The sequence below is a fragment of the Brassica napus genome, chromosome C2 (assembly GCF_020379485.1).
Source record: "Brassica napus cultivar Da-Ae chromosome C2, Da-Ae, whole genome shotgun sequence".
In the NCBI taxonomy this organism is placed as follows: domain Eukaryota; kingdom Viridiplantae; phylum Streptophyta; class Magnoliopsida; order Brassicales; family Brassicaceae; genus Brassica; species Brassica napus.
In genome coordinates this window covers 41,333,532-41,357,603 of record NC_063445.1, presented here as the reverse complement: position 1 = coordinate 41,357,603, position 24,072 = coordinate 41,333,532, and the positions used below count along the sequence as shown (strand labels likewise).

At 37.9% G+C, this 24,072-nt stretch overlaps 4 protein-coding genes across 4 annotated transcripts; 3 read left to right on the top strand and 1 right to left on the bottom strand.

Moving 5' to 3' along the window:
• Positions 1-5,263: 5,263 nt before the first annotated feature.
• On the bottom strand, positions 5,264-8,356 carry LOC106379566 (peroxisomal (S)-2-hydroxyacid oxidase GLO4-like). Its single transcript, XM_048749079.1, has 5 exons — positions 8,327-8,356; positions 8,215-8,277; positions 8,066-8,135; positions 7,882-7,982; positions 5,264-7,801 (listed from the first exon to the last, which is right to left on the bottom strand). The coding sequence occupies exons 1-5, from the start codon at positions 8,354-8,356 to the stop codon at positions 7,634-7,636; spliced, it is 432 nt and encodes a 143-aa protein (XP_048605036.1). The 3' UTR covers positions 5,264-7,633.
• A 2,279-nt stretch (positions 8,357-10,635) lies between these two features.
• On the top strand, positions 10,636-11,505 carry LOC106378260 (glutathione S-transferase T3-like). Its single transcript, XM_013818417.2, has one exon. It carries the CDS (start codon positions 10,636-10,638, stop codon positions 11,503-11,505), a length of 870 nt encoding a protein of 289 aa, XP_013673871.2.
• Positions 11,506-13,789: 2,284 nt separating this feature from the next.
• Positions 13,790-15,825, top strand: LOC106381574 (rRNA-processing protein EFG1-like). The gene is made up of 8 exons (XM_048747584.1): positions 13,790-14,036; positions 14,120-14,249; positions 14,337-14,455; positions 14,574-14,712; positions 14,797-14,911; positions 14,978-15,032; positions 15,206-15,460; positions 15,590-15,825. Exons 1-8 carry the CDS (start codon positions 13,800-13,802, stop codon positions 15,593-15,595), a joined length of 1,056 nt encoding a protein of 351 aa, XP_048603541.1. The 5' UTR covers positions 13,790-13,799; the 3' UTR covers positions 15,596-15,825.
• Positions 15,826-17,636: 1,811 nt separating this feature from the next.
• On the top strand, positions 17,637-21,836 carry LOC106381573 (alpha-mannosidase I MNS4-like). Its single transcript, XM_013821488.3, has 16 exons — positions 17,637-18,354; positions 18,604-18,723; positions 18,792-18,884; positions 18,982-19,068; positions 19,141-19,231; positions 19,314-19,369; positions 19,533-19,605; positions 19,748-19,857; positions 20,008-20,147; positions 20,244-20,325; positions 20,413-20,526; positions 20,625-20,704; positions 20,801-20,936; positions 21,025-21,095; positions 21,178-21,391; positions 21,477-21,836. Exons 1-16 carry the CDS (start codon positions 18,211-18,213, stop codon positions 21,762-21,764), a joined length of 1,899 nt encoding a protein of 632 aa, XP_013676942.1. The 5' UTR covers positions 17,637-18,210; the 3' UTR covers positions 21,765-21,836.
• The last annotated feature ends 2,236 nt before the right edge of the window (positions 21,837-24,072 follow it).

Here is a 24,072-nt window from a genome sequence, read left to right as displayed (position 1 = left end):
TTATGAGAGCTTATTCTTTGTTATGTATCTAAAAGTGAAACCATTTGTTTAGCAGGAAAAGCAATCGTGCAAAGAAAGTTGGATGTTTTTTTTTTTTTTTGATAGGAAGAAAGTTGGACGTTGTGCAAGGGGAAAAAAGCAAGCCGAATAAATAACTAAACCTGGATCCAGGGGCGGCTTAGTATTGGGGGTGGTCAGTGCTAGAAGTGTCAACTGGGCGGGGTGACCATGGGTTAGCCCAGTCCAATTCATTTTGTGCGGACTATGAACGTGCCCAATTAATAAATGGTCCAACTGGACAAAAAACCAATTGGTACATGGTCCAATTGGGCGAAGACCAAATGGACAATGGGTGTCCATGGGCTTCCTAAAACATATTTTCATGAGTTTAACAAAAGAAAACATAGTTTTACAATTTAACCCAAAAAATGGTTTTATCGTTAAAATAAAAAAGTAACGATTTTGACTGAAAACATAATTTCACAATTTTGACGGAAAAATGTATTTCATAAATTTGGCGGGAAAATACAATTTCTCGGTTTTGGCGAGAAACATAATTTCTCGGTTTTAACAGGAAAACGTAATTTTTCGATTTTGGCGGGAAACGCATTTTTTCGGTTTTGGCGGAAAAACGAAATTTCTCGGATTTTGGCGGAAAAATGCAATTTCTTGGTTTTGGCGGGAAAGCGCAATTTTTCGGTTTTGGTGGGAAAACGCAATTTCTCGGTTTTGACGGGAAAACACAATTTTTCGGATTTTGGCGGGAAAACGCAATTTCTCGGATTTTGACGGGAAAACGCAATTTCTCGTATTTTGGCGGGAAAACGCAATTTCTCGATTTTGACAGAAATATAGTTTTATAGTTTTGACAAGAAAAAAAAACTTTTATAATTTTGGAAAGTAAACATAATTTCAAAATTTTAGAAATAAAATCTAAACTAATAATTGAAAAATAATTATTAATATTATTGGGTGTCCATGGGCATGCCCATTTGGACATGGTCTCTATTGGTCTTGGACATTTATTTGGACCATTTTCCAATATAGACCACCCATTACTGCCCAAAACTGAAATAGTTCAACTGGTGAAGCCCAATTGGACCCTGGACAGACCATTTGACAGCTCTAGTCAGTGCAACCGTTCCCCATGGCCCACTCCAAATTTTGAAATCTTTAATATATATGCACACGGATTTGTATCAATTTGTACTGTTGTTTACACGAAGCATAAGAGCATGTTTATAGGGGTTGCTTACCCTTGATTTCATAACCAAAAAATTAATTGAAAATTTGTGAGCCCTACAGAAGACACAAAAAACGTTGCTTGTGTATGCAAAAGAATGGACGTTTTCGTTCCGTTGCTTAGACTGTTTTGCGGATCCCACGACACGTGACGGCTTGCGATTGGTCTCTTTTTTATTTTTTTTATCGGGCAAAACAAAAAATAAATTTTTTAAGAAACCTAGGCTAAGAGACAAACCGAAACCGATAAACATGCTCTAAGGTTTGATTCGATGAGATGTAAATGTGCGCATATTAAATAACGTTCAGTTTCTTTTGAGTTTTTTTTTTTTTTTTGGTGAAATTTGAGTTTTTTGTCTAACTAATTTATTCAATCAATGGATTTATGTCAAAGTTGACTCACCTATAAACAATAGAACTATAGTTCCACACCAAACACTGATATCTTTATAATATGATATTTGATATAGATTTAAATGGTCTTATAAAACATATTTATATAAATACTTTAATCATAAAAATTGTATTAAAATAAAATTATTCTGTTTGTTTGTTTTAATTTAATATTATTTTAAACAATATTAAAACTAATAATTATAGGGCTTAAATTTCTTTCTTTTTTTGCCTAAGGACCCTGCATAGTAATGAACCGGCTGTGCCCGGATCACATTTTTATGATGAGTAAGGCTTCTAATCATTTCTTAGATTTAGACAATAAGATGATCAAGCTAGAGTCAGAATAAATACACGAACACTCTAGTTTCTCTCTTCTTTACATGTAAAAAAAGAAAAATTGTTCAATCCCTCGTATTTGGTCCCAACATCTGTCTAGTTTGTGGAGATCTTTCATGTTTCTGAGTTCATGGTAGTTTGATAAAAAAGAAAAGAAAAAATAATCGAAGAAGAATGGAGTGAGGTTTTCTCTTTTAGTTTTGTCTCTTTAACTTGAAGTAGTTACAAAAAGTATTACCAAAAAAAAAAACTTGGAAGTCTTAATCTCAATGATTGTTGAGTCACCTATTTGGGTTCAACAGGATGGAATTGGCGCACACAGAGGGTCATAGAAGAAGACCGAGAGACTTCATAGCAACAGATTTCTTTCTGCATTGCGCTGTCCCCTGCAAATGATATTATTATTAGTATCCTTTTTGTTATAACATGCATTATTGTAAACAAAGAGAAAAATTATTTTCAAAATTTTTTGTCAGAGATCATGACAGATCTACCCACATAGTTGTTTCTAATGGAAGGAGAAAGAAAAAAGTTCATTATTGAGTCAAAAAATATTCTAATCTAACCATTAATTCTTACCAAAATATTCTACTTTCCAGACATCAGAGCTTCATGGCCGTAAGGTTAAAGCTAATACATGTAGATGCTTGAGCAATGAGACTTACAGGACGAAGTGTGAGTCCAATATGGATGAAAGTAACTCCCTTTGGCGATGCTGCTTTCAGTGGATAATGGTATCTGCAAGAGTTTCCTCATTTGAACATGGACCGATGTGATAAGGAAGGAGATGAAAAATGTAATGCTATTTGTTTTTTTTTTTTTGGTAAAAGTTCAGCAGTAGCAGACGTAAATGGTTGGTAGATTTAGGTAAGGAGTACAACAGGGTGATAGAATCCGGACATACCTTGATGATACCAGCAGCTCTTTTTCCTACTCTGATTCGGTGGCGAGTTGCCTGAGCAGCCTTTCCCCAAGGCTCTGAAAAAGTAACAATTTCAGCTCCTTTGAAATGGCTCTTTACAGGTTATTCACATATCATTGAAAGGTACCTTTGTCGGGAGCCATTGCGGTGCACGGTTGTGGTGTGAGATACTCCTGTCTTAACCATGGCTGCCTTTCAAGTTGTTATGAGCACTTGCATTTGGGTGATAGATCGCAGGGAGATAAGTTGTTACGGTTTTGCATCAGGACCACAGATCTTCTTGCTACTTGGAAGTCAAATGAGAATCACACAGCTTGATCAAATTCTGGTCACATCAAACCAACTGAGCTCATACATAGCTCCCTCCCTAAGAAGTACTCTGAATGTGTTAAGGTGATGGACAGATACCTAGGCTTGGAGGATAGATGTATGTAGGAAGTAGAGACATTCAATTAGACCACAAACACGGGGGAAATAGCACACATGAAACATAATAAGTTCAACTTATACCTTACATCTAAGAGCAGCATGTCAAACCTATAAGTTCACAACCTCTCCCCCGTTTATGACATTGGTTCCGCTACAACAGCCGCACTTAAATTCGGAAAGCTATTGCTGGAAAGTGTACATTATTCTTGGAGATTTATGTCTGTACGTTGAGTGGAAAAGCAAGATGAGACTCTGAAAATCATGGATCCCGAGATCCCTTTTTATAGGTTAGAGATCGCGAAGAAGCTGAATAGGACGGTGATAGGAAATCAATGAGACATAGGCTGGCATGGTGAGACGTCATTAAAATTGAGGGTGGGGGAGAATTTCCGGTGGATTGAGCATGCTTCATAGCCATAGTGTGATCTTCTTACTTCGGAGAAGATTAGCGTTGGAAAGGTGGACTTCACATGGACCATGATTAATTATTAAAACAAAACAAAAAGCTCATTTCATCTTGCGTCGACAAAAGCCGTAGTGACATGGCAAAACATAAGTTTCCATTGGCTAATTTTTTTTGAGGACGTGGACAGACTATCTGATCAATATATCCTCCTTTTAGTATTGTGATTACTTAATAGATAGGTTTGAATATTGGTGTGAGACAAAGCAGATGCTAGCAACCATTGATTAGAAAGATAATTCTAATTTATGCAGAATAATAATTTTACTCCTATTCAATTTTCCTTTCGTTTTTATTTCACAAAATTCTTAAGTAGACTTGTCAACTTTGTGTAAGTGTTATTCAAAGGAAACTCAATGATCATTTTGTATCTTTCCGCTTCTGTGGAAGTCCCAAGTTTGGTCATTTAAAAGTTGTACTAGATCATGATCTGCGCAATAGCGCATATTTTATTTTAAATTGATTAAGAAATTTTATAAATTAATTGAATATTGTTTAATATTAAGAAATATTTTAATTACATAATATTTATTTTATGTTGCTTAATTAACAATATTATAATTATTTTGTGTAATTTATCTTGCTAATAATTTGGTTTGTATTATTATCAGTTTAATTTTTTTGTTTATAATTAGTGTTAAGCATTTATCTTAAGATTAGTATATATTTTGAATATTTTCATAATTATTTTTTCTATTATATTTATTGTACAATATAGTTATTTTCAATTTATAATGTTTATATATATAATCCCTTTGTGTTTTTTGTCGGATATGCACGACCACACAAATTATTTGTTGTTCCAATCATATAAACGGATTTAATAAACTATTAAAATGCAGAAATATCTTTTGACAAATTATAACCAAATTTTTTCACATTTTTTATTTTAGTGAAATATGAAGCCTTTCTATGGACTATTCGATGCATGATGAGTTATAGCTTAATATGTTGATTGTTGCTGTGAATGATCAATATGATGTTGGTTTTGTGACTCGTCCCATTAGATAGCCTTCGTTTAAGTTCCAGATATGAAAGAGCTAGCATGCTTGTAATGTTGAAGACTAGTGAATGAAGAAAAACATAGCCAATAGAGAGACTAGAGATAGAAATCTGAGTCTTGGCCCGCAGGACTGGCCCAAGAAGAGCCATTGCAAGGAGGGTTTGGTCACCCAAAATCATGGCCCATTTAAATGCGGGCCTAGCGGGATGATCCACTGCAGTGTTGGGCTGTGAGCAGGATGGGCCAAGGTGGGCATGCAGTCTTTGGGGATCAATAACACTTTGATTTTGACGCTTGACGAGCATGCAATTCTTCTCCGACCAAACCAGAAATGCTTCAGTCTTATCCCGATGGCGATTGTTCTTTTCTTCTCAACCTCAGCTTGCTTTTTATTTGGTGTCGTTGTCCTCTTCTCAACCTCAGATTCATCTTCTTCAGTTGAATTGTTTGAAAATCATTCTTCGTTTCTTTGTTTTAAAGTCGATACCTATTGGGTAAGTTACCCGAATTCGTTCTGAATTTTTGTTCATAGCTTTTTTTCTCTGCCTCAAATCCGCGAATACTTTATCCATGGTTAGGCTCAAATTGGATTATGAATAGAGCATATGGGAGGAGAAGAATAAGAATAAGAATTGTGGTGATAGAGGAATTAGGAGATAGCTATGGGGAAGATTGACTGCTGAGATGTGTTACCCAGTCAAAGGAGTTTGAGTTTGTCATTGGATTATTTTTGAGAAGCTATGCATATGACTTTTGAGGAATGTAATGAATAATCTGAGTTTAGGAAAGATTAGAGAAGAGATTAAGATAGAATAAGAGATTTAAGAGACTAATGGAGAATCATGATGAAATGAGTAAGGAGAATGATTGTTTAGAACTGTCTAATCTTTATTAAGAGATGAGATTACAATATATATAGGCTAAGAAACTAGGGTTTCAAAATGGATAAGAGAACATAAGCATATGAAGTCAAATGGTAAAGGCTGGCTGATTTGAATTAATCCAATGGAAGCTCTCACACGTTTGATGCCTTTGGTATCTTTGCTTTTGCCTTTCCAGCTGTGCCAGCCTGTAAAGGCGTGTCTTATCCTCTCCCTCAACAGTCTGATTGATCAGATAAGGTAACCAAAGCTTTACCAAAGCTTCTTCCCATCAGATGAGTTACTCGGGTAACTTATTGTTACCATGGTCGATCTTTACTCGCCTATCTTGTACGGCCGGTACGGATGGTACGGCTTGTACGGCCCGTCCATCCTAAAACCTTCCCAACTCTTCAATGCTTCATCCTTCTCACTATCTCTAATCCTCTCATGCTTCTCTTTATTCATAACTCATCTCAACACTCCCCTTCAAGCTTAGCTTTGTGAAAGTCTAAGCTTGGACAGCCATGAGATCTTCCTCATTAAAAACCTCACCAAGGAAAACCCACTGGGACAAAACCTTGATGAGGGAAAAAGAGTAAAGGCCTCATGACTAAGGGGATCAGCTCTTCTTCTTCCCAAGATCTATGAGTCCCAATCTGATGTGAATGGACTCCATAATCTTTTGTCTTGCAGCCTTAGTGAACACATCCGCAAACTGATCTTCACTCTTAGTGTAGCGTGGCAAGATAACTCCTAGAACAATCATCTGCCTCACCTTGTGGCAATCAATTTCAATGTGCTTCGTTCTCTCATGGAACACCGAGTTGGAGGCAATGTGAATGGTGACTTGGTTATCACAATGCATCTTCATTGGTGTGGGTTGATCAATCTCCAAATGCTTCAAGATGCCCTTGATCCATACTAGCTCGTTTGTAAGCTTCAGCATGGCTCTGTACTCATCTTCTTCAATGTAATCTAGGTGTACACTTCGGTGTACGCACGAAACTGCGTACGCAAATGTGTACACCCTGGTATACACTCCAATGTACGCACGGGTGTACACCCAAGTGTACACAAGGGTGTATACTCCAGTATACACTCCGATGTACAAAAGGGTGTACAACCCGGTGTACATAAGAGTGTAACGGGTGTGCACAAGGGTGTACACCCCGGTGTATGCAGGTAAAGCCTCTTATTTGCAACTAGCCTCGTACAGATAATTTTCACGTTTTATTTGCCCTCACTTAACGACATACTTGCAGGTATCTGTTTGTCTAATGGAGTCGGGAGATCCACATGAAGATCACGATGATCTGATTGAGCTCGTGGCTTCTGATGAAACTGGTTTTCTCTCTTTATTCAGCCAGCAACAGTTACATGTTAGTAATACTTGAAAAACAAAATCCTTTCACCCTTTTGTAAACTGGTTGTTCTTAGTAACTGACAAACCATCTGATCGATTTGGATGCAATACAAAATTCAGGAGTTTATGTTGTTTGAGAGAGAGTATCGTCTGTCCCAGTTGGAGCTCCAGGAGGAACTTTCATAATCTTGATATTGTTTCATCTTATTACCATGAGACAGCTTAATTTGGTTGGTCATGTAAATGACGACGTAGCTCTGTTTTCTTTTCAGACCAGAGCTTTCACTTATGAAACTGTATACAATGTGATAATCTTTCTGAAGATCCTTTTCTCATAGGCGTTCATATGAACAACAAAAACACCACACAAAGACATGCATAGTAACACTTTCCACAAATGTCTTTGAGGATCAGAGCATAGATTTAAGTCTATCACTCACAGTCCTAACATGGTTTCTGGTGATGTCATCAATGGTGGGACAACCAGAAATAGCCATGGTTAACTCCAACTCATTCTTCAACATCTCAATCACTTTTCTCACTCCATCTTCACCTTTGGCTGCAAGCCCATACACTACAGGCCTCCCTATCTGCATAACCCAACCAAATTGCGTCATTATATCAACATAGAGCAACCTGAAAGATGTGTGCCAAATGTCCAAATCCTAGAAAAGCTTTCAAGAACAGCTTGTGATCCTAGTGCCAACGCTTTGAAAACGTCTGTCCCTCGTCCCACACCTCCATCAAGCAAAACCGACACCCTCCCTCCAACAATATGAACAATCTGCAGTTTCAGAAAGAAGACCATTGTGTTCGTAAAGAAGAATAAGCTAGTTCTTACGCAAAAGCTTTGATGGGTTTTACCTCTTCTAAAATAGTTATAGTAGCTGGTGAATAGTCAAGCTGGCGATCCCCATGGTTTGAAACAACTATCCCATCTACACCAGCTTCAATAGCTTTAAGAGCTGAAAATATCATCAAAAAAGTCTTTATTATATACTTATGATACAATCTATATATATATCAGAATATGACACAAGAACCTTACCATCTTCACGTTTGAGTATCCCTTTGACCAGAACTGGCAACTTTGTAACAGATCTTAACCATTCAATATCCTAAAACATTCCAGTTCAAACATTGTAAGTAATCCCTAGTATTCAAGGACACGAACAGTATCAGTTGACAAGATTAAACCTTCCAGTTTAAAGAAGCATCAAATGTAGTTGAATCGAAGGCTTCAACACCTGAACCTTCACTCTGAGAAAAAAAGTTATCACGTCAACAACATGTTATGTTTTCACTTTACATGAACGTTAACTTCAAGGTTTAACCACATTACACTAAAAGGAGGAAGAAGCCAAATGAAAAAGAGTAACCTTTTCTTTGAGACTAATCCCATACAATGGACGAAGAACTCATATAGGTTTTGGATAGCATCTTCTCTCTTAGAGTTAGACAACATGGATCGAAACCACTCCCTAAAGTTTGAATCACAGCTACTGGAAAATCCCGCTTATAAGACAAAGATTGGTGAGCTAAACATGTTAAATATTTTAGAAATCGGCTACGTATCACGCAACGAAACTTACTCTTCTTTCATGGGGAAGAATCCGGCGGCAATGGCTTCACCGGAAAAATCCCAGATGTGCGCCGTATCCTGTCAATCTCAAGATCTCTTAACCTGAGATGCAATTTTGTCGCCACCCGTCACGAATATTTCCTGAAACCTAAACATCTGTGGATCTAAGAACCCCGTTCCTCCTTAATCTGAGATGCAATTTAGTTTTACTGAGTCGGGTAGCTTTGTGGTTTTTTGGAATTCTGAGAAGGAAAAAAATGAAGAGACGAGGTGAAAGATTGGAGAAGAGAGAGAAACAATAATGGGGAAGAACAGTTTGTATTGGTCAAGAGTAATAGTTTCTCACGTGTGAAACAACTCAAAAGAAACAATGGCAATTCCGTGAATATTTTATCTGGAGAGGGTGATCTATGTATTTTCTAGCACACTTGCATAGGGTCAAATAGTACCACGACCCACTCCGCAAATAAAAACTTCGCCTGACCCGAAACCCAAATTGAAAACTCGGCTGCGACCCACTTTCCCAATTTTTCGTTGTTTCTATAGCAAGTTAGATGTTTTTAAAATGAAAGTTAAATTAGTGACCCATACAGCAAGTTAGAAGTTTTTAAAATGAAAGTTAAATTAGTGACCCACATGTACGATCCATCCAGTCACCCGTTAACTTTTCGGGTCAAACTTTTCCCCTAAAACGCAGTGTTTAAGGCTTCAACTTCAAGAGTATAGAAGGCCGAACAAAACACACAAACCCTTAGAGCATTAATATCGCGGTCTCTAAGCCGCGTATTCAACTGTTTTAGGATTTTTTTTTAAAAAGAAAAATGTGTAAATTAATTGGAGACGTCGCTTAATTAAGCGAAAGAGGAAACGGTTTTATGGGACACGTGTCACAAATGTACCATTCTCTCTCTCTCTTGACGGATCATCTTCTCTCTTTCTCTCCCGAATCCTCGACGATATCGAATCTCTCCGGTGATCTCTCCTCGGCGCTGATCTCTCCTCGGCGGTATCTCTCGTCGACGGAATAAGCCGGCGTCTCTCTCGGTCGAATCGTCGACTCTGTCGGTCTCCTCGGCGACTCCGCTTCTCTGTCGATCTCGTCAAGTGTCAGCGTCTCTCTTGAGATCCTCGACGGCTCTGCTTCGGTGTCGGTCTCGTCGACGATTCACACTCCTTTCTCGCGATCCTCGACGACTCCGCCTCCATATCTTGGTCTCCTCGACGCATCCACGTCTCTCTAGCGATCCTCGACGACTCCGCTTCTCTCTCTTGGTCTCCTCGATGACTCTGCATGTCTTTCGCAGTCGTCGACGCTCTCCGGCCCATGGCTATCATCGATTAAATCAAATCGAAAGGTAAAGCTATGTATTTGTCCTTTTATGTCTCAGCTCGTGATTGTACAGATGATGATGTCTCTTGTGTTTGTTTAAGTCTGTGTCTTTGTTTATTATGTTGATTTTGTATCTTCTGTTGGTTGTGTCACTTGAGAAATTTATGTCTGGTGATTTAAAGATCGATCACCACTGATTCTTTTTGATCTGTCTCTTTGTCTTTGTTTCTTTAGATGGACGGATGAAGCTACATGAAGACACACTTTGGTTCGGCAAAGTAGAGGTCTACAATTGGCGTACAGGTAAAATAATAATCTTTGCTCTCGTAAATTGATTGCTAGTTTGAAAAGAACTTTGGGTAGGTGTGATTAATGGTTAGATAGAAACTGATTACTGTCTGCAATATATTGAATGTGAATCTCGTTTCTCTGCAATATATTGATTGTGAATCTGGCTGTTTGTCTGAGGTGTGATTAATGGGTAGATAGAAAGATGTTTAAGTCTGATTAATGAGTTAGGTGAATGTCATCTCAAATTGGTTGTAAGTTAAACTTTCTCTCTTATATAAACCACCCCTTCTTCTCTTCTTCTCCTCCATCTATCAACTACGGCTTCTTCTCTTCTTTTTATCTTCTCTTCAACTACGGCTTCTTCTCTTCAACCTCGGCTTCTTCTCTTCTTCTCTTCCTTTAGACATATTCAGATATGGATTCCATTCCATATAGGAATTTAAATTTTTTTGATCTTCTTCAAAGTCAACAAGATAGTTCCGGTTTTGAATCCTCTGCTCTTCCAGCAATCGGCAGTCAAGCTACTGAAGGATGCAACTTCGAAGAGAGCAGTCCTGCAGAGCGTAAAGAAAGAAGGAGTTGGAGTCCAATAGAAGATGTCGTGCTCATCAGTGCGTGGCTGAACACAAGCAAAGATCCCGTTGTTGGGAATGAGCAGAGGTCAGTTGCATTCTGGAAAAGAATCGCAGCTTACTTCAACGCCAGTCCCAAGCTTGTTGGATGTGAAACGAGAGAGTCGTCTCAGTGCAAGCAAAGATGGCACAAGATCAATGACATGGTCTGCAAGTTTTGTGGAGCGTTTGAGGCTGCAACCAGGGAGAGAAGTAGTGGGCAAAATGAGAATGATGTTCTCAAACTTGCCCACGAAATATTCTTTAGCAACCACAAAAAGAAATTCACCTTAGAGCATGCGTGGAAGGAATTGCGCAATGACCAGAAGTGGTCTGAACTATCTACTGCAAAAAATGATCGAAGTTCGAAGAAGAGGAAGGTTGATGACACTTCACAGTCAGAAACCTCTCAAGCAATTGAAACCGATGATGAAAGAACCAACCGTCCTCGTGGCGTTAAGGCATCAAAAGCTAATGGGAAGAAGGCAATGGTTGATGGCAAGGATTTTGCTAAGTTCCAGAAGATGTGGACGATCAAGAAGCAGGATTTGGAGATAAAGGAAAGGCTGTCCAAGATGAATCTACTGGACAGTCTCCTTGGAAAACAAGAACCGCTACAAGATTATGAGGAAGCGCTGAAGCAGAAACTCATAACTGAGTTGATGTCTAATTAGTTAAGTGTGAGTGTCATTTTGTTGTTAAGTGTCAAGTCTTGGTTTCAGTTATGTTTTAAGTTTCAGTGTGAAAATGTTATGTGATGTCTCGTTGCTCTCGTTGTTCTTATGTTTTGTGATGTTCTTACGTTTAAAATATTGTTGTCCTAATGTAGGTGAGAAAGTGAAGTTTGAAGTGAAGCCTTGTCATGTTTGAAGTCAAGTCTCGGTTTCAGTCGGGTGCTACTAGAAAAGTCACGGACTAAGAGAAGTCACGAAGTGGTGTATTGTATTGTACTGTCTTCTAGTGTCATGTGTATTGTAGTGTCACGGCGTGGTGTATTGTAGTGTCTTCTAGTGTCATGTGTCATGTACTGTCTCTTGAGAAATGTCTTCTAGTGTCATGTGTACTGTCTTGTAGTTGTGTCATTGTGTTTGTGTCACGGACTTTTAAATCTCAAGCTCATTGTTGTTTTTTTTATGCTTGTGTCTATATAACCAAACACATGCGACTTCTAACAGCATCAAAGCCATCTCCACTCTTTTAACAACATTTACACTCTCTTTAATCTCAAGCGATTCCTACTTCCTTTACATTTCCACTCTCTTTACACAAAGCCATCTCTTTCTTTACATCTCCACGTCTCCACTCTATTTACACAAAGCCATCTCTACTTTCATTTTACCATCATATAATCACTATATATGGCTTCTTCTTCCCATAATAATCTAGATGAATCATTTGATCAAATCTTTGATGATACATTTGATCAAATCGTTGATCAACATTTCGATCAAACTTTCGAAAATTTAATGGTTCATGGTGATGAAGAAGAAGCAAGGAAAAAAGAAAAAAACGAGCCTACATCGAAAGAAATTGAGAAGAAGGTCATGTACGTCTATGGAACGATTATTTCAGTGAAACTCCGACGTATCCTGAAAATCTTTTCCGACGACGGTTTAGAATGAACAAGCCATTGTTCATGCACATTGTTGATCGACTCTCCAATGACGTTCAATTTTTTCGCCAAAAAAAGAAAGATGCTCTTGGAAAGCTTGGCATCTCTTCACTCCAAAAGTGTACAGCGGCTATTCGTGTATTGGCATATGGTACTGCGGCTGATACGGTCGATGAATACCTACGTCTCGGTGAATCCACAACTCGTAAATGTTTGGAAAATTTTGTGGAAGGAATAATAAATTTATTCGGCGATGAGTACCTACGAAGACCAACATCGGCTGATCTTCAACGTCTACTTGATATTGGAGAGTATCGTGGATTTCCCGGGATGATAGGAAGCATCAATTGTATGCATTGGGAGTGGAAGAATTGTCCCACTGCTTGGAAAGGGCAATATTCTCTTGGCTCGGGAAAACCAACAATCGTTTTAGAGGCGGTTGCTTCATATGATCTCTGGATATAGCACGCGTTTTTTGGACCGCCAGGTACCTTAAACGATATCAATGTTCTTGATCGCTCACCGGTTTTTGATGACATAATAAAGGGTCATGCTCCACAAGTCACTTACTATGTCAATGGAATAAAGTATCATATGGCTTACTATCTCACCGATGGTATTTATCCGAAATGAGAAACTTTTATCCAATCTATTCCATTACCACAAGGGCCGAAAGCAGTTTTATTCGCTCAACGTCAAGAAGTTGTTCGAAAGGATGTCGAGCGTGCTTTTGGAGTCTTGCAAGCTCGCTTTGCCATCGTCAAAAACCCAGCACTTTTTTGGGATAAAGTCAAAATTGGGAAGATTATGCGAGCATGTATCATACTCCATAATATGATAGTAGAAGACGAACGGGATGGATACACTCAATTTAATGTTTCGGAGTTCCAACAAGGAGAAGACAACGGTAGTTCACATGTGGATCTCACGTATTCTACAGATATCCCTACAAATATCGCCAATATGATGGGTGTTCGAACTAGAATTCGTGATAGACAGATGCATCAACAACTAAAAGATGATTTGGTTGAACGTGTATAGCTTAAATTTGGACGTGAAAAAGACAACAACTGAATTCGGATGCTTCTTTCAAATTGTTATCGTTTATTCCACTAATCTTTGTTTTTATGTTGTTTTTAAAAATTTTATGTTTGATGTTATCTTTTATTATGTTTTATTTAATAAAAAAAATTTAAGTTTAATAAAAAAAAAAAAAATTTAAAAAATCTTTAATTAAAAACCTTGCAATGGACCAATTAAATTTATGTGTCTCTTAGCTTTGTCTCTTAACCCACTTTTTCTACTAAAATGCATTAAAAAATTAATAATAACCCCTAATAGGTATTTGCAATAATCATGCTCTTAGTATCTGTGTCTGTCTGTAGTTGTTCGACTCTTTCTCTCTCCTTAAAGTGCTCTCTTAAATCCTTGGACCACATGGCGCACGGCGGCTATGCCAAGAGAAGGGTTTCGGAACCGAATAACACGGCGGGAAGCGGCAGCCGGAGGTCGAAAGGATTACGCGTCGAGAAGAAACCTAAGATTGTCTCTCTCAAGAATCAGATGCGTTCTGTTGAACGCTTTCTTCGCAAAGTCAGCTCTTCTCTCTCTCTTCTTTAGGATCGAATCTCTATTAAATTTCCAGCCGTAATTTGGCTATTCAATTGTGTTTGTAGGATTTGCCTCGTGAAGTTAAAGAGACTCTAAAACACAAGTTGGAGTATCTGAAGAAGCAGCAAGATGACCACACTCGTCTTGCTGTTGAACGTAAAGTATTCCTCAGGAACCGTAAGATTCGCTTCTTTGGTAAGTGCTCGTTTTTACTTGTGTTTTTTTTTTTTTTTTTTTTTGGCCGTCTGTCTCCCAAATTTACAACTTTGTTTCTTGAATTAGAGCGGAGAAAGATCGAAAGGAGCATTAGACGTCTTGAGAAGCTACAACGTACTTCATCTGCTCCTGTGGACATAGCTGAGCAACTCTGTAAACTCAAAGAAGATCTTGAATATGTTAGGGTAAATTAGCTTCCTTACTCTTTGTCATTCTCTGATGAGTTTGTTTTTGTTATGAATTAGAATGAGCTTAGTTGCATAAATGTATTTTTTTTTTTTTTTTTTTTTTTTTTTTTTGTAGTTCTTCCCCAAGAATGAGAAGTATGTATCTCTGTTTACTGGAGCTGAGGATTCAGAAGTGATTGAGCGGAGAAGTAAAATGCGGAAGCAGATCAAAGCCAATATTATTGTTGCTGCTGCTAGTGGGAAAGAGTTAGATGGTAAACATGATTTGCTTATTTGTAACTATTAAATAATGATGATTTATGTTAACTTTGTGATGTTATGGTTTTGTGGACAAACAGAGACGGGGAGTGAAGATGATGGTCTTCTGGAACTTAGTGATGATGATTTCTTTGACAAAGGGAGCTCAAGCGATGAAGCTGACGCTGATGATGAATTAACTGATAAAAGCACAAAGTAGGTCTTAGTAAATGTGGGATACCTTACTCTTTAATTTCTGACGATAAATCTACAATTTCCCAGGGAGGCTGCTTCTAGTAGAGCAACATCTGGCATGTCTAGTGATGAAAGGAATCAGGTATGATGAGCTTTCTTGATATTAAAAAAAAAAACTGAAAACTCATGGATGTCTGTAGTAGAAAAATGATTTGAGATTTGAGACTCATTATTGGTGATGCCACTTTTTACTAAATAACATTGTTTCTATGACCAACTCTGATTTACAAATTCAAATGTTTTGAAATCTTGTAGAAGCAAAACTCGGCCAGGGCTCTAATGCCACCACCACAAGCAAGGTTTGGACCAAATGCTAGGAAGAGCTCGTCTATGCAGAGGAATGAGAAGCCATCATCCTCGAGAAACACTTCAAACAGAAGAAGTGAGTCTTCATATAACCCCACGGCTGCTGACGCAACTTCATATAGCAGTCAGAGTAGCAACTTGAGCTCCAATTCTGATGCTCATAAACCCAAAAGGAAGAGACGGCCAAAGAAGAAGAAGCAACAGGTCAGTTTACGAGTTCTTTGAATGATAAAAGGTTCTCTGAATAATAAAACCGTCTCGTGAAATTTCTGTTCTTCTTTTACTTGCAATTGTAAACATAAAGGTTGAGCCCTCTGTTTGCTGTTTTTGCAGGCGTGATCGGGTTTCTCAGCTACACTCGCCTGATTCTTTCTTGCTGCAGCGGTCTCATTGGTTGGATCTAATGCATACATATATATAGATTTTGGTGTGGTCATGAAATGCTAAGAGACAGATGTTGGTTGCTTTTTGCTTTTGAAATGGAAAGTTGTAAACCCTATAAACTTTGGGGTCTAAAGTCCCTTTTGAACATCTGTGAAAAAATCAAATCAATGTCTTCACTTAAGATACTTGAAAGTTTGACACAGTGGACCAAGACAAGCATCAAGCTAGGGGACTTCTTGTCATTGAGACAGAGAGCTGCGTCATAAGAGAAGAGAGAGAGAGTAATTAGTTACTTTTTGGTGGGTTTTAACATATTTAGTTCCTTGGTGCCGGAGGAGTACTTTATGTCCATCTTTTGAATTTTCTGTTTCTGAAATGTCCTTGTTAGAAATAAAAATAAAAATGAGATAGAAAAGAGAGAGAGAGTAATTAAGTGACGTGGTCTCCACCACTTAAGTTTCTTTCTCCTTATTCAATTTTCCTTCTCATCTTTCTCTTCTTCTATAAATCCATAACCATTTTGTGAAGATTTGTATTTACTTCAAATCCCAGTCTTCTTAACTCCTCATTCCCTTCACCGTCGATTTCATTCAAATTTTCAAGTTTACCTTCTCTCTTTAGATTTTCTGCATTTAGTTCATCTGTTTGACAAAAACCTATGCGGTTACGGATCTTGATCCATCATCATCGAACCAATACGCATTATCCTTAAAGAGAATTGTGTGGGTAGGTTTGTTTTGGTCATTGACTATGTGGTCAGAGTCTTTGTGGCTGCGGGAATTGTGTTCGGTGGAGTTGAAGCTGCACCTGCCGGTGAGAAACTGCGACGGATTAGAGCAGTTGCCGCAGACCAACTGCGTAATCGTGGACACCACCACCGCCATATACCCAATGTAAGCATAGTTGTGGTCAGTGGTCAATCTGAACAGATAACAACTTGAAATTGTGGTCACTAGCTACTGGTAAATCCATAGAGCCAGACTGTAGGGGTCTTTCCATCCTTGTGATCACTTCACAAAACATTGTTGCTCTGGGCACCTCTAAACATGGTGAGAAAATAGTAATTGACTTATGAAACGGTGTAGTATCTTCATCTCCTCGCTGTAGCTGGCCGTCAATACCGCATCTTATTCCAATTTCCAGAACCTCACGCCGTTCACTTGACCATCCCATAATTGTGTTTCCGTACAAGCGGTGTTCCTCAGGAACCTCACATCATTCTTACGGTGAGCTTCACGTTTCTGCTGGTTACAGCTCCACGACAAATTAGATTCGAAACCATCACTATCATCTTCAGCCATGAGTGTCGGAGGAGTGAGGGCTTCTAGTGGAGCTGGAGTGCTGGACGATGAAGTCGTCGATAAGATGCAGATCTTGTGATGGTGGAGAAAGATGGGAAGGGAAGAAGATGAAAATTTTAAATATAAGGGCTTTTTGGTCAACTTACAAGAACAAAGTACTTGGCAAGTTGAAAGTATATCTAAGTGTAAAGAGAGAAGGTAAAAGTACGTGTAGATGTAATATTTTTCGCGTCATAAAACAGTGTTTGGTGACGCAGTTTTGGTCATTCTGTTTCTATTTCGTAATCTTCTAAGTGAAAAATGTGAGAAAACAAAGAAAAGACTGAAACTTTATAATCTTGACTGCTTACGCTTTACAACTAATTATCCTTTGATTATATACAAGGGAACATCTCAAAACCCTAAGAGACTCTTAGGTAATCTATTGACACGTGCTCTTCTCATCACCCTTGGATCATGGAGTCAAGAGGGTTGAACTGATTCTGCAGGACCACACGTCCAGCTGGTTTCTCCTTGCCTGAGACCGTACTCTGTCGCTTACTCTCGTTTGAGCATAAGACCGTTGCTCTGTTTTCTTCCTCATGTGATGGGCTTATTTTGGTCTCGAGGCCCATCTCCTTATTGCTCGTGATACGGCCCATTGAATCGGTCTTCATCTCTTCCTTTGAACTCTGATTGATACTGTTCACAAAATGCATCTTTTTAAATGTTATTGTACAGCGATCAAACCACCTCACCTGTCACTTTCTTTGGCTCTACCAAAACCTCAGGGGTCGGATTCTTAAATAACTCTTTGGTAACGGCAGTTGTATTTTAAGAATAAGCCCGAGCACCCTTCCTTTACTTGGGGACAACTCTAGCTCCCATCCACGATAAACTACCATTCTGGTCTCTCAAAACTGATTTTCCATAACCATTTAGTAAGGTACACCAAAAAACAAGCATTTAGTCAAATTAGCATGTGCTGATGCCGGTGCAACTCATTAAATGAATTTATGTTATATCACACTGATCATAATCTAATTAATCAATTCGTTTTTCTTTCACTAAATAATTAATGGTTAAAAGAAATAAAAAGAAAAAAGAAAATGAAAGAAAAAACGAAAAAGCAAAAGATTGAATCTGGATTGAATTGAAGGGAGAGAGGGCACCGCATGACCGCAGTTGAATCCTCTCGGACAATAGATCAAGGGTTGTCTCAGATTCATTCCACACACAGAATCTGATTTTTATTATATATATTTATTATTGTGAAAAAGAAAGAAAGAAATGATTTTAATGGAATCAAACAAGTTGAGGTGGGGGCTTTGTTATGCCATCTTCATCTCTCTGACGCTTTCGAGTTTGGTTCGTGATCTTGGAGTTTCCGCCGAAGGTGTTAACCCTCATGAAGCTAAACAGCTTAGAGACGAGGTAAGCCTTTCCCTCAACAAACCTGTATTTATTTCCATTAGAGATCTTGATTTTGAGTTAGCTTTCTGGGACTTGATAAGTCTTCAACTTTGGACCTGTTAGTTACTCAACTGGTGTTGATTGTCTCTGAAAATAACTTCTTGAGCCTCTTGAGAATGACATTATTATAGTAGTTGTGCAAAAAAAATAAACTAGCTGAGATCACCTAATTTTGATGATGCCTTGTGCTTGTTATCACGTTGAGTGTAGGTACGCGAGATGTTTTATCATGCTTTTGATGGATATATGAACAATGCGTTTCCACTCGATGAGTTGAAACCCTTGTCCTGCCAAGGAGAAGATACTCTTGGAGGCTATGCGTTGACTCTGGTATACACTCTCATCTTTAATCATCTTCTAGGCTTTCTGATATCTAAAACCCATATTGATGATTGTAGATAGACTCGTTGGATACATTAGCTTTACTTGGTGACCGAGAGAGCTTCACTTCTTCTGTTCAATGGATTGGTAAAAACCTTCAGTTTAATATAGTGAGTCATGTTACGTTTTCTGTTTTCTCCTACCAACATCCAAGTTTCCAATTCTTCTTTTCTCAAAGGCTTTTCTTTTTTTTTTGGTTAACTGCAGAATAAAACTGTCTCTGTGTTCGAGACAACTATCCGAGTCCTTGGAGGTTTACTATCTGCTCATCTGATTGCAAGTGATTGTGCAACGGTACTTTCTGCTTAGCTATTCCTTTAGTTGTGATGATTTCATCTTATGACAATGAATCCTATCTGATGACAGGGCATGAGAATTCCATCTTATGACAATGAGTTACTGGTCTTGGCTGAGGATTTGGCACGGAGAATGCTTCCTGCATTTGATACACCGACTGGTATTGCTTTTTATTAGTTTAATAAGCTCTTGTGCAAAGGTGGGAATTGTTTTGTTATCTCATTCTTCTCTTTTTTCTGCAGGAATCCCATATGGGTCTGTTAATTTGATGTATGGTGTTGACGAACATGAAAGCAAGGCAAAACATCTTCTTACTCCTTCATGCTTGTTTGCTTAATTGGTCTGTGTTTCTGGTGATCCGACTGGGACAAACGAAACTTAGTTTCCTGGCTCTCAACTATTTAAAGAGTGTTGAGATTCAGTTTCAGCTTATTGCTGATCTCATCTTTTTTTTTTCTCAGATAACGTCAACAGCAGGTGGTGGTACTCTGACATTGGAGTTTGGAGTGCTCAGTCGTTTAACAAATGATCCTGGTCAGTGAACCTCTTGAACTTTGGTATTTCATGTCTCAGACACAAATCAGTTTAGCCACTGAGAAATACTTCTCTTTACTCCGGTTTTTTCTTTAATAGTTTGTTCTGTGTTTTTCCGGCTCTTAACTTTGTTATACTGAAGTTTTCGAACAAGTTGCAAAGAATGCGGTGAGGGGACTATGGGCACGTCGCTCAACTCTCGACTTGGTTGGTGCTCACATCAATGTCTTTACAGGTGAATGGACACAAAAGGTAACACCTATATATTCGTTCATAAACTGAATAAAAAGGGTCCATTATATTGAGGATCTTCTTCATTCCATTGAGGAATTTTGCTTCCACAAAATAACTTGGTCTTTTCTTTCATCACCCAAGTTCTGAATGGTGGTGTCTACTTGGCAGGATGCTGGTATAGGAACAAGCATTGATTCCTTCTACGAGTATCTCCTCAAGGCTTATATACTATTTGGGGATGAGGAATATCTTTACATTTTTCAAGAAGCTTACGGGTCTGCAATGCACCACCTTCACAAGGATCCTTGGTAAAGCTTTCTTAAATCTTTTTTTGTATATTGTAAAACACGAAAAAACCAATTCCTATGTTTGGACTCTATTGGTTTTTTCTAGTTTTGTCCTAGGTATGTAGAGGTCAATATGGATTCCGGAGCTATTGTTTGGCCAGTTTTCAACAGCCTTCAAGCTTTCTGGCCAGGACTTCAGGTATTAAGTGATTGTATGCTTCAAAAAAATACTGTTAAATATTCTAAAGCAGAAAAATTAAAACTATACTGTTTCGCTCTCAAAAAGGTATTAGCAGGAGATGTTGATCCGGCAATTAGAACTCACACTGCCTTCTTTAGCGTCTGGAAACGATATGGTTTCACTCCCGAGGGTTTCAATCTTGCTACACTTAGCGTCCAGGTCCTCCATCTTGATTTGAAGTGATTGCTTTTTCTGATGTTACAACTTCATAGCATGATTGCTTTCTGTGATGTTACAACTTCATTTTTCCATGACAGTATGGTCAAAAGAGTTATCCACTGAGGCCGGAGTTAATCGAGAGCACATATTGGCTATACAAAGCTACCAGAGATCCTAGGTTACCCAAATTAGTCAGCTTTTTCTTATCCTTCATCATATGATTGGTTGGTTTCAAAAGAGAAGCTCAAAGACGTCTTCTTCTTTTTACAACCAGGTATCTTGATGCAGGGCGTGACTTTGTGGCTAGTTTACAATACGGGGCAAAATGTCCTTGCGGTTACTGTCACATCACAGATGTAGAACTTCACAAACAAGAAGATCACATGGAGAGCTTCTTCCTCGCAGAAACTGTAAAAAAATAAACTCTGTTTCTCAATATGGATTTGCTTAGTTACCTTAAAGGCTTGACCTGTTTTTTGCATTTCACAAATATTTCAGGTAAAGTACTTATGGCTTCTGTTTGACTTAGCTGTTGACTCAGACAACCTTGTCGACAATGGCCCTTACAAGTAACCAAACCCACACAATAGCATTTTAAATGTTCACAATTACTGTAGCATTTTACTAATCTTGTTTTGCTTAAATCTTCAGGTACATCTTTAGCACTGAAGGTCATCTATTACCGTTAACACCACAAATATCTCTAGCTCGAGAACATTGCTCATACTTTGGCGGATATTGTCCACGCAATGCCACAAAGTTCGAACAAAGTAACGATGATCATCAAGTCCCTGAAATCGAGCTTGATCATCACAGTAACATTTATCCTTACCACGAGTCTTTTCCTGTTACCGGTTTAATAAAGGTCTGAAAAAAGATCTCGATCCTTTCTCTCTGTTTGTATTATTTCTTACAACAAAAGTCAGTTTCCTCTGTTTTTGGTTTTGTAGGGTTTATGTCCAAGACTATCCCATGCTCAGAAGTACGGTTTGTCTTATGTTTTGCCTGAGAAGACAGAACGTGAAGATGTTAAACGACCTAAACCGGTGATTACAAGCCGCTCCATTGTATTGGTCTCGGATCAAACAGTGGAAAAGAGACCACAAGAAGAAGGATTTACTTCCGAGTCTGAACCAATTATGAGTATCTCTGGTGGTGGTAGTAGCAGCGACCAAACCGGTCAAGAGTTAACCTTGTTAGAGTCAGAAACTGATGATAAAAGAGTATACTCTTCTTAATGTCCCTCTAATATATTCAGTTGTTCCAAAAGGAAAGATTACAGTTTTGCTTATCTGATCTGTCTTTTAATAGTTTGGTGCATTTAGCTTTCTGATCTTTCTACGAGTTAATTTATAGTGAACAAAAAAACATTATGATAAAAGGGTTCTAGATCATAATCAAAATTGCTTCAAAAACGACAAGGTTTGAATGTAAAAGTAATTAGGGCAGTTTCCTCGAGAAACCCAAGTTCAAAGAGCTTAGGGTATGATTAACCATGATCTCTTAGTTGGAGTTTTTAACTCATGATTTGACATTTTTTTTACATTTTTAGGTTAAGAGACGGTTTTTATATCATTTATTTAAGAAACGGTTCTTAGCTTTTCTTAGTTAAAATTTAAGAAAAACTAAAAACCGTCTATTAACCAAAACTAAGAACCCCAATTAAAAGACTGGGGTTAATTAGGGTTTTGTACTATCTCTTGAAATAAGTGACTCAGTTTCCAAGTTTCTCAGATGTTATGTATTTTCTTATTTCATTAATTAGTTTTGAGATGATTTTAAAGTGAGTGGAGATAAGTTAGCGCAGTTTGGTAGATTTACTTGTTTAAGGTGTGGGGGACTACCGTATTAGTAGAAATCTAGGCTAGCATGTTCAATTATTTACAATGGTATATTTTATAAATAACATAAGCAAGAGTTATTTTCTTACAATGATCATGTTTTAATAAGAAATTACTTATAAACGATGTAAGTTTTTAAGAATAGTGAGGAACTCATTGTTTCACAGTTTCACTCAATCATTTTGTATCCATTTAAAGTCATAGAATATTCAAAAGTCCCACAAGTTAAAAGACTAAACGATAAACGATAGTTTTCGATGACATATATAGCCAGAAATCCAAATAATTTACAGATATATTTTCGATGAGAAACATTTCATCACAAAATTCTCGGTAAAGTACATTGAGACTAGCTTATAAGTAAATTAGATAAGTCAAAAGACTTATCTGAATATGCTAGGAATACCAAATGCGAAGATCTAAGATATCTGCCCTGAATTAGTCGCAGACATAGTTGTTGAAGCAAATGTCATGTTAAGTGGTGAAGATCATGTAGAGTCAATATGCTGAGATGGAGTCGTGTAGATTTGGAGAACAAAAGAGTATCTTGGAAAAAAGTCAAGAGGAATAAACTTAGGTATCAAGTTTATGACTTAAAAAAAATGGAATAAGTGCAATTCCAAAAAAAAGAAAAGTTGCACTTCTTGTTTTGGAAAATGCTCATATTCTTGATGCCTTGGAGAAAAGGTATTGTAGAACGTGGAGTTAATGATAAAATAGCTCTGAGGATCGTCGAAAAAAAACACAGACACAGAAGCTGATTTTATAAAGAGAGAAAAGCTCTTGAGTGTGGTCTTGGTCGTGTTGAAGCAATTGTTGAAGTACTGACAGAAGAGAGACATAAGTGTTGTAGCTTAGGAATCTTTCAGTTGTGTGTGTTAGGGTGTTAACACTAGACGTGTAAAAGCTGAATTAAGCAGATCTTGTAATAGATTGTTTAAAAGAGATTCTAATAAAGCATAAGTGTTTGCTTGTAGTGTTTTGTCTCTCGGTTTACTTTCTGCAGTACAATTATGATGTCTCCTTTACATCAACAAGTGATATCAGAGCGGGTCACCTAAGTTACTGGTGTGATCCTGAAGGCAAGAGGGAAGACTGAAGACAGAGTACAACATAAAGCATGGTGGCTGAGCTTATGCTTGATCCTGAACAATATGGGCATTGGAAAGTGAAGATGAAGGCAAGCTTACAAAGTATTGATCTGGATGTTTGGGCATCAGTGGAAGATGGCTATGAAGTTCCCAAAATAGTAGATAAAGATGGTGTTGTGGTCAACAAACCATTGGCTAAATGGACAAAGCGTGAGAAGGAGATGTCAAGGTATAATGCAAAAGCTTTATGTGGTATTTTTACATCAGTCAAAAAGAAGCAATTTGACCTGATTCAAGGCTGCAAGAATGCAAAAGAGGCGTGGGATATTATGCAATTACACTTTGAAAGAACTGAGAAGGTTAAGAGTTCAAGGATGGATTTTTTCAAATCAAAATTTGAGAACTTGAAGATGGAAGAACATTAATCTGTATCAGATTTTAGTTCTCAACTCAGTGCGTTAGCACAATAGGCTCGTGTTCTGGGCATGGAATACAAGGACAAGAAACTGGTGAAGAAGTTTTTAAGGTGTCTGCCAGAAAGATTTACAGGTTATAAGACAGCAATGTTTGTGTCTCTTGACATAGATAAATTTAGCTTTCACGAAGTTGTGGGT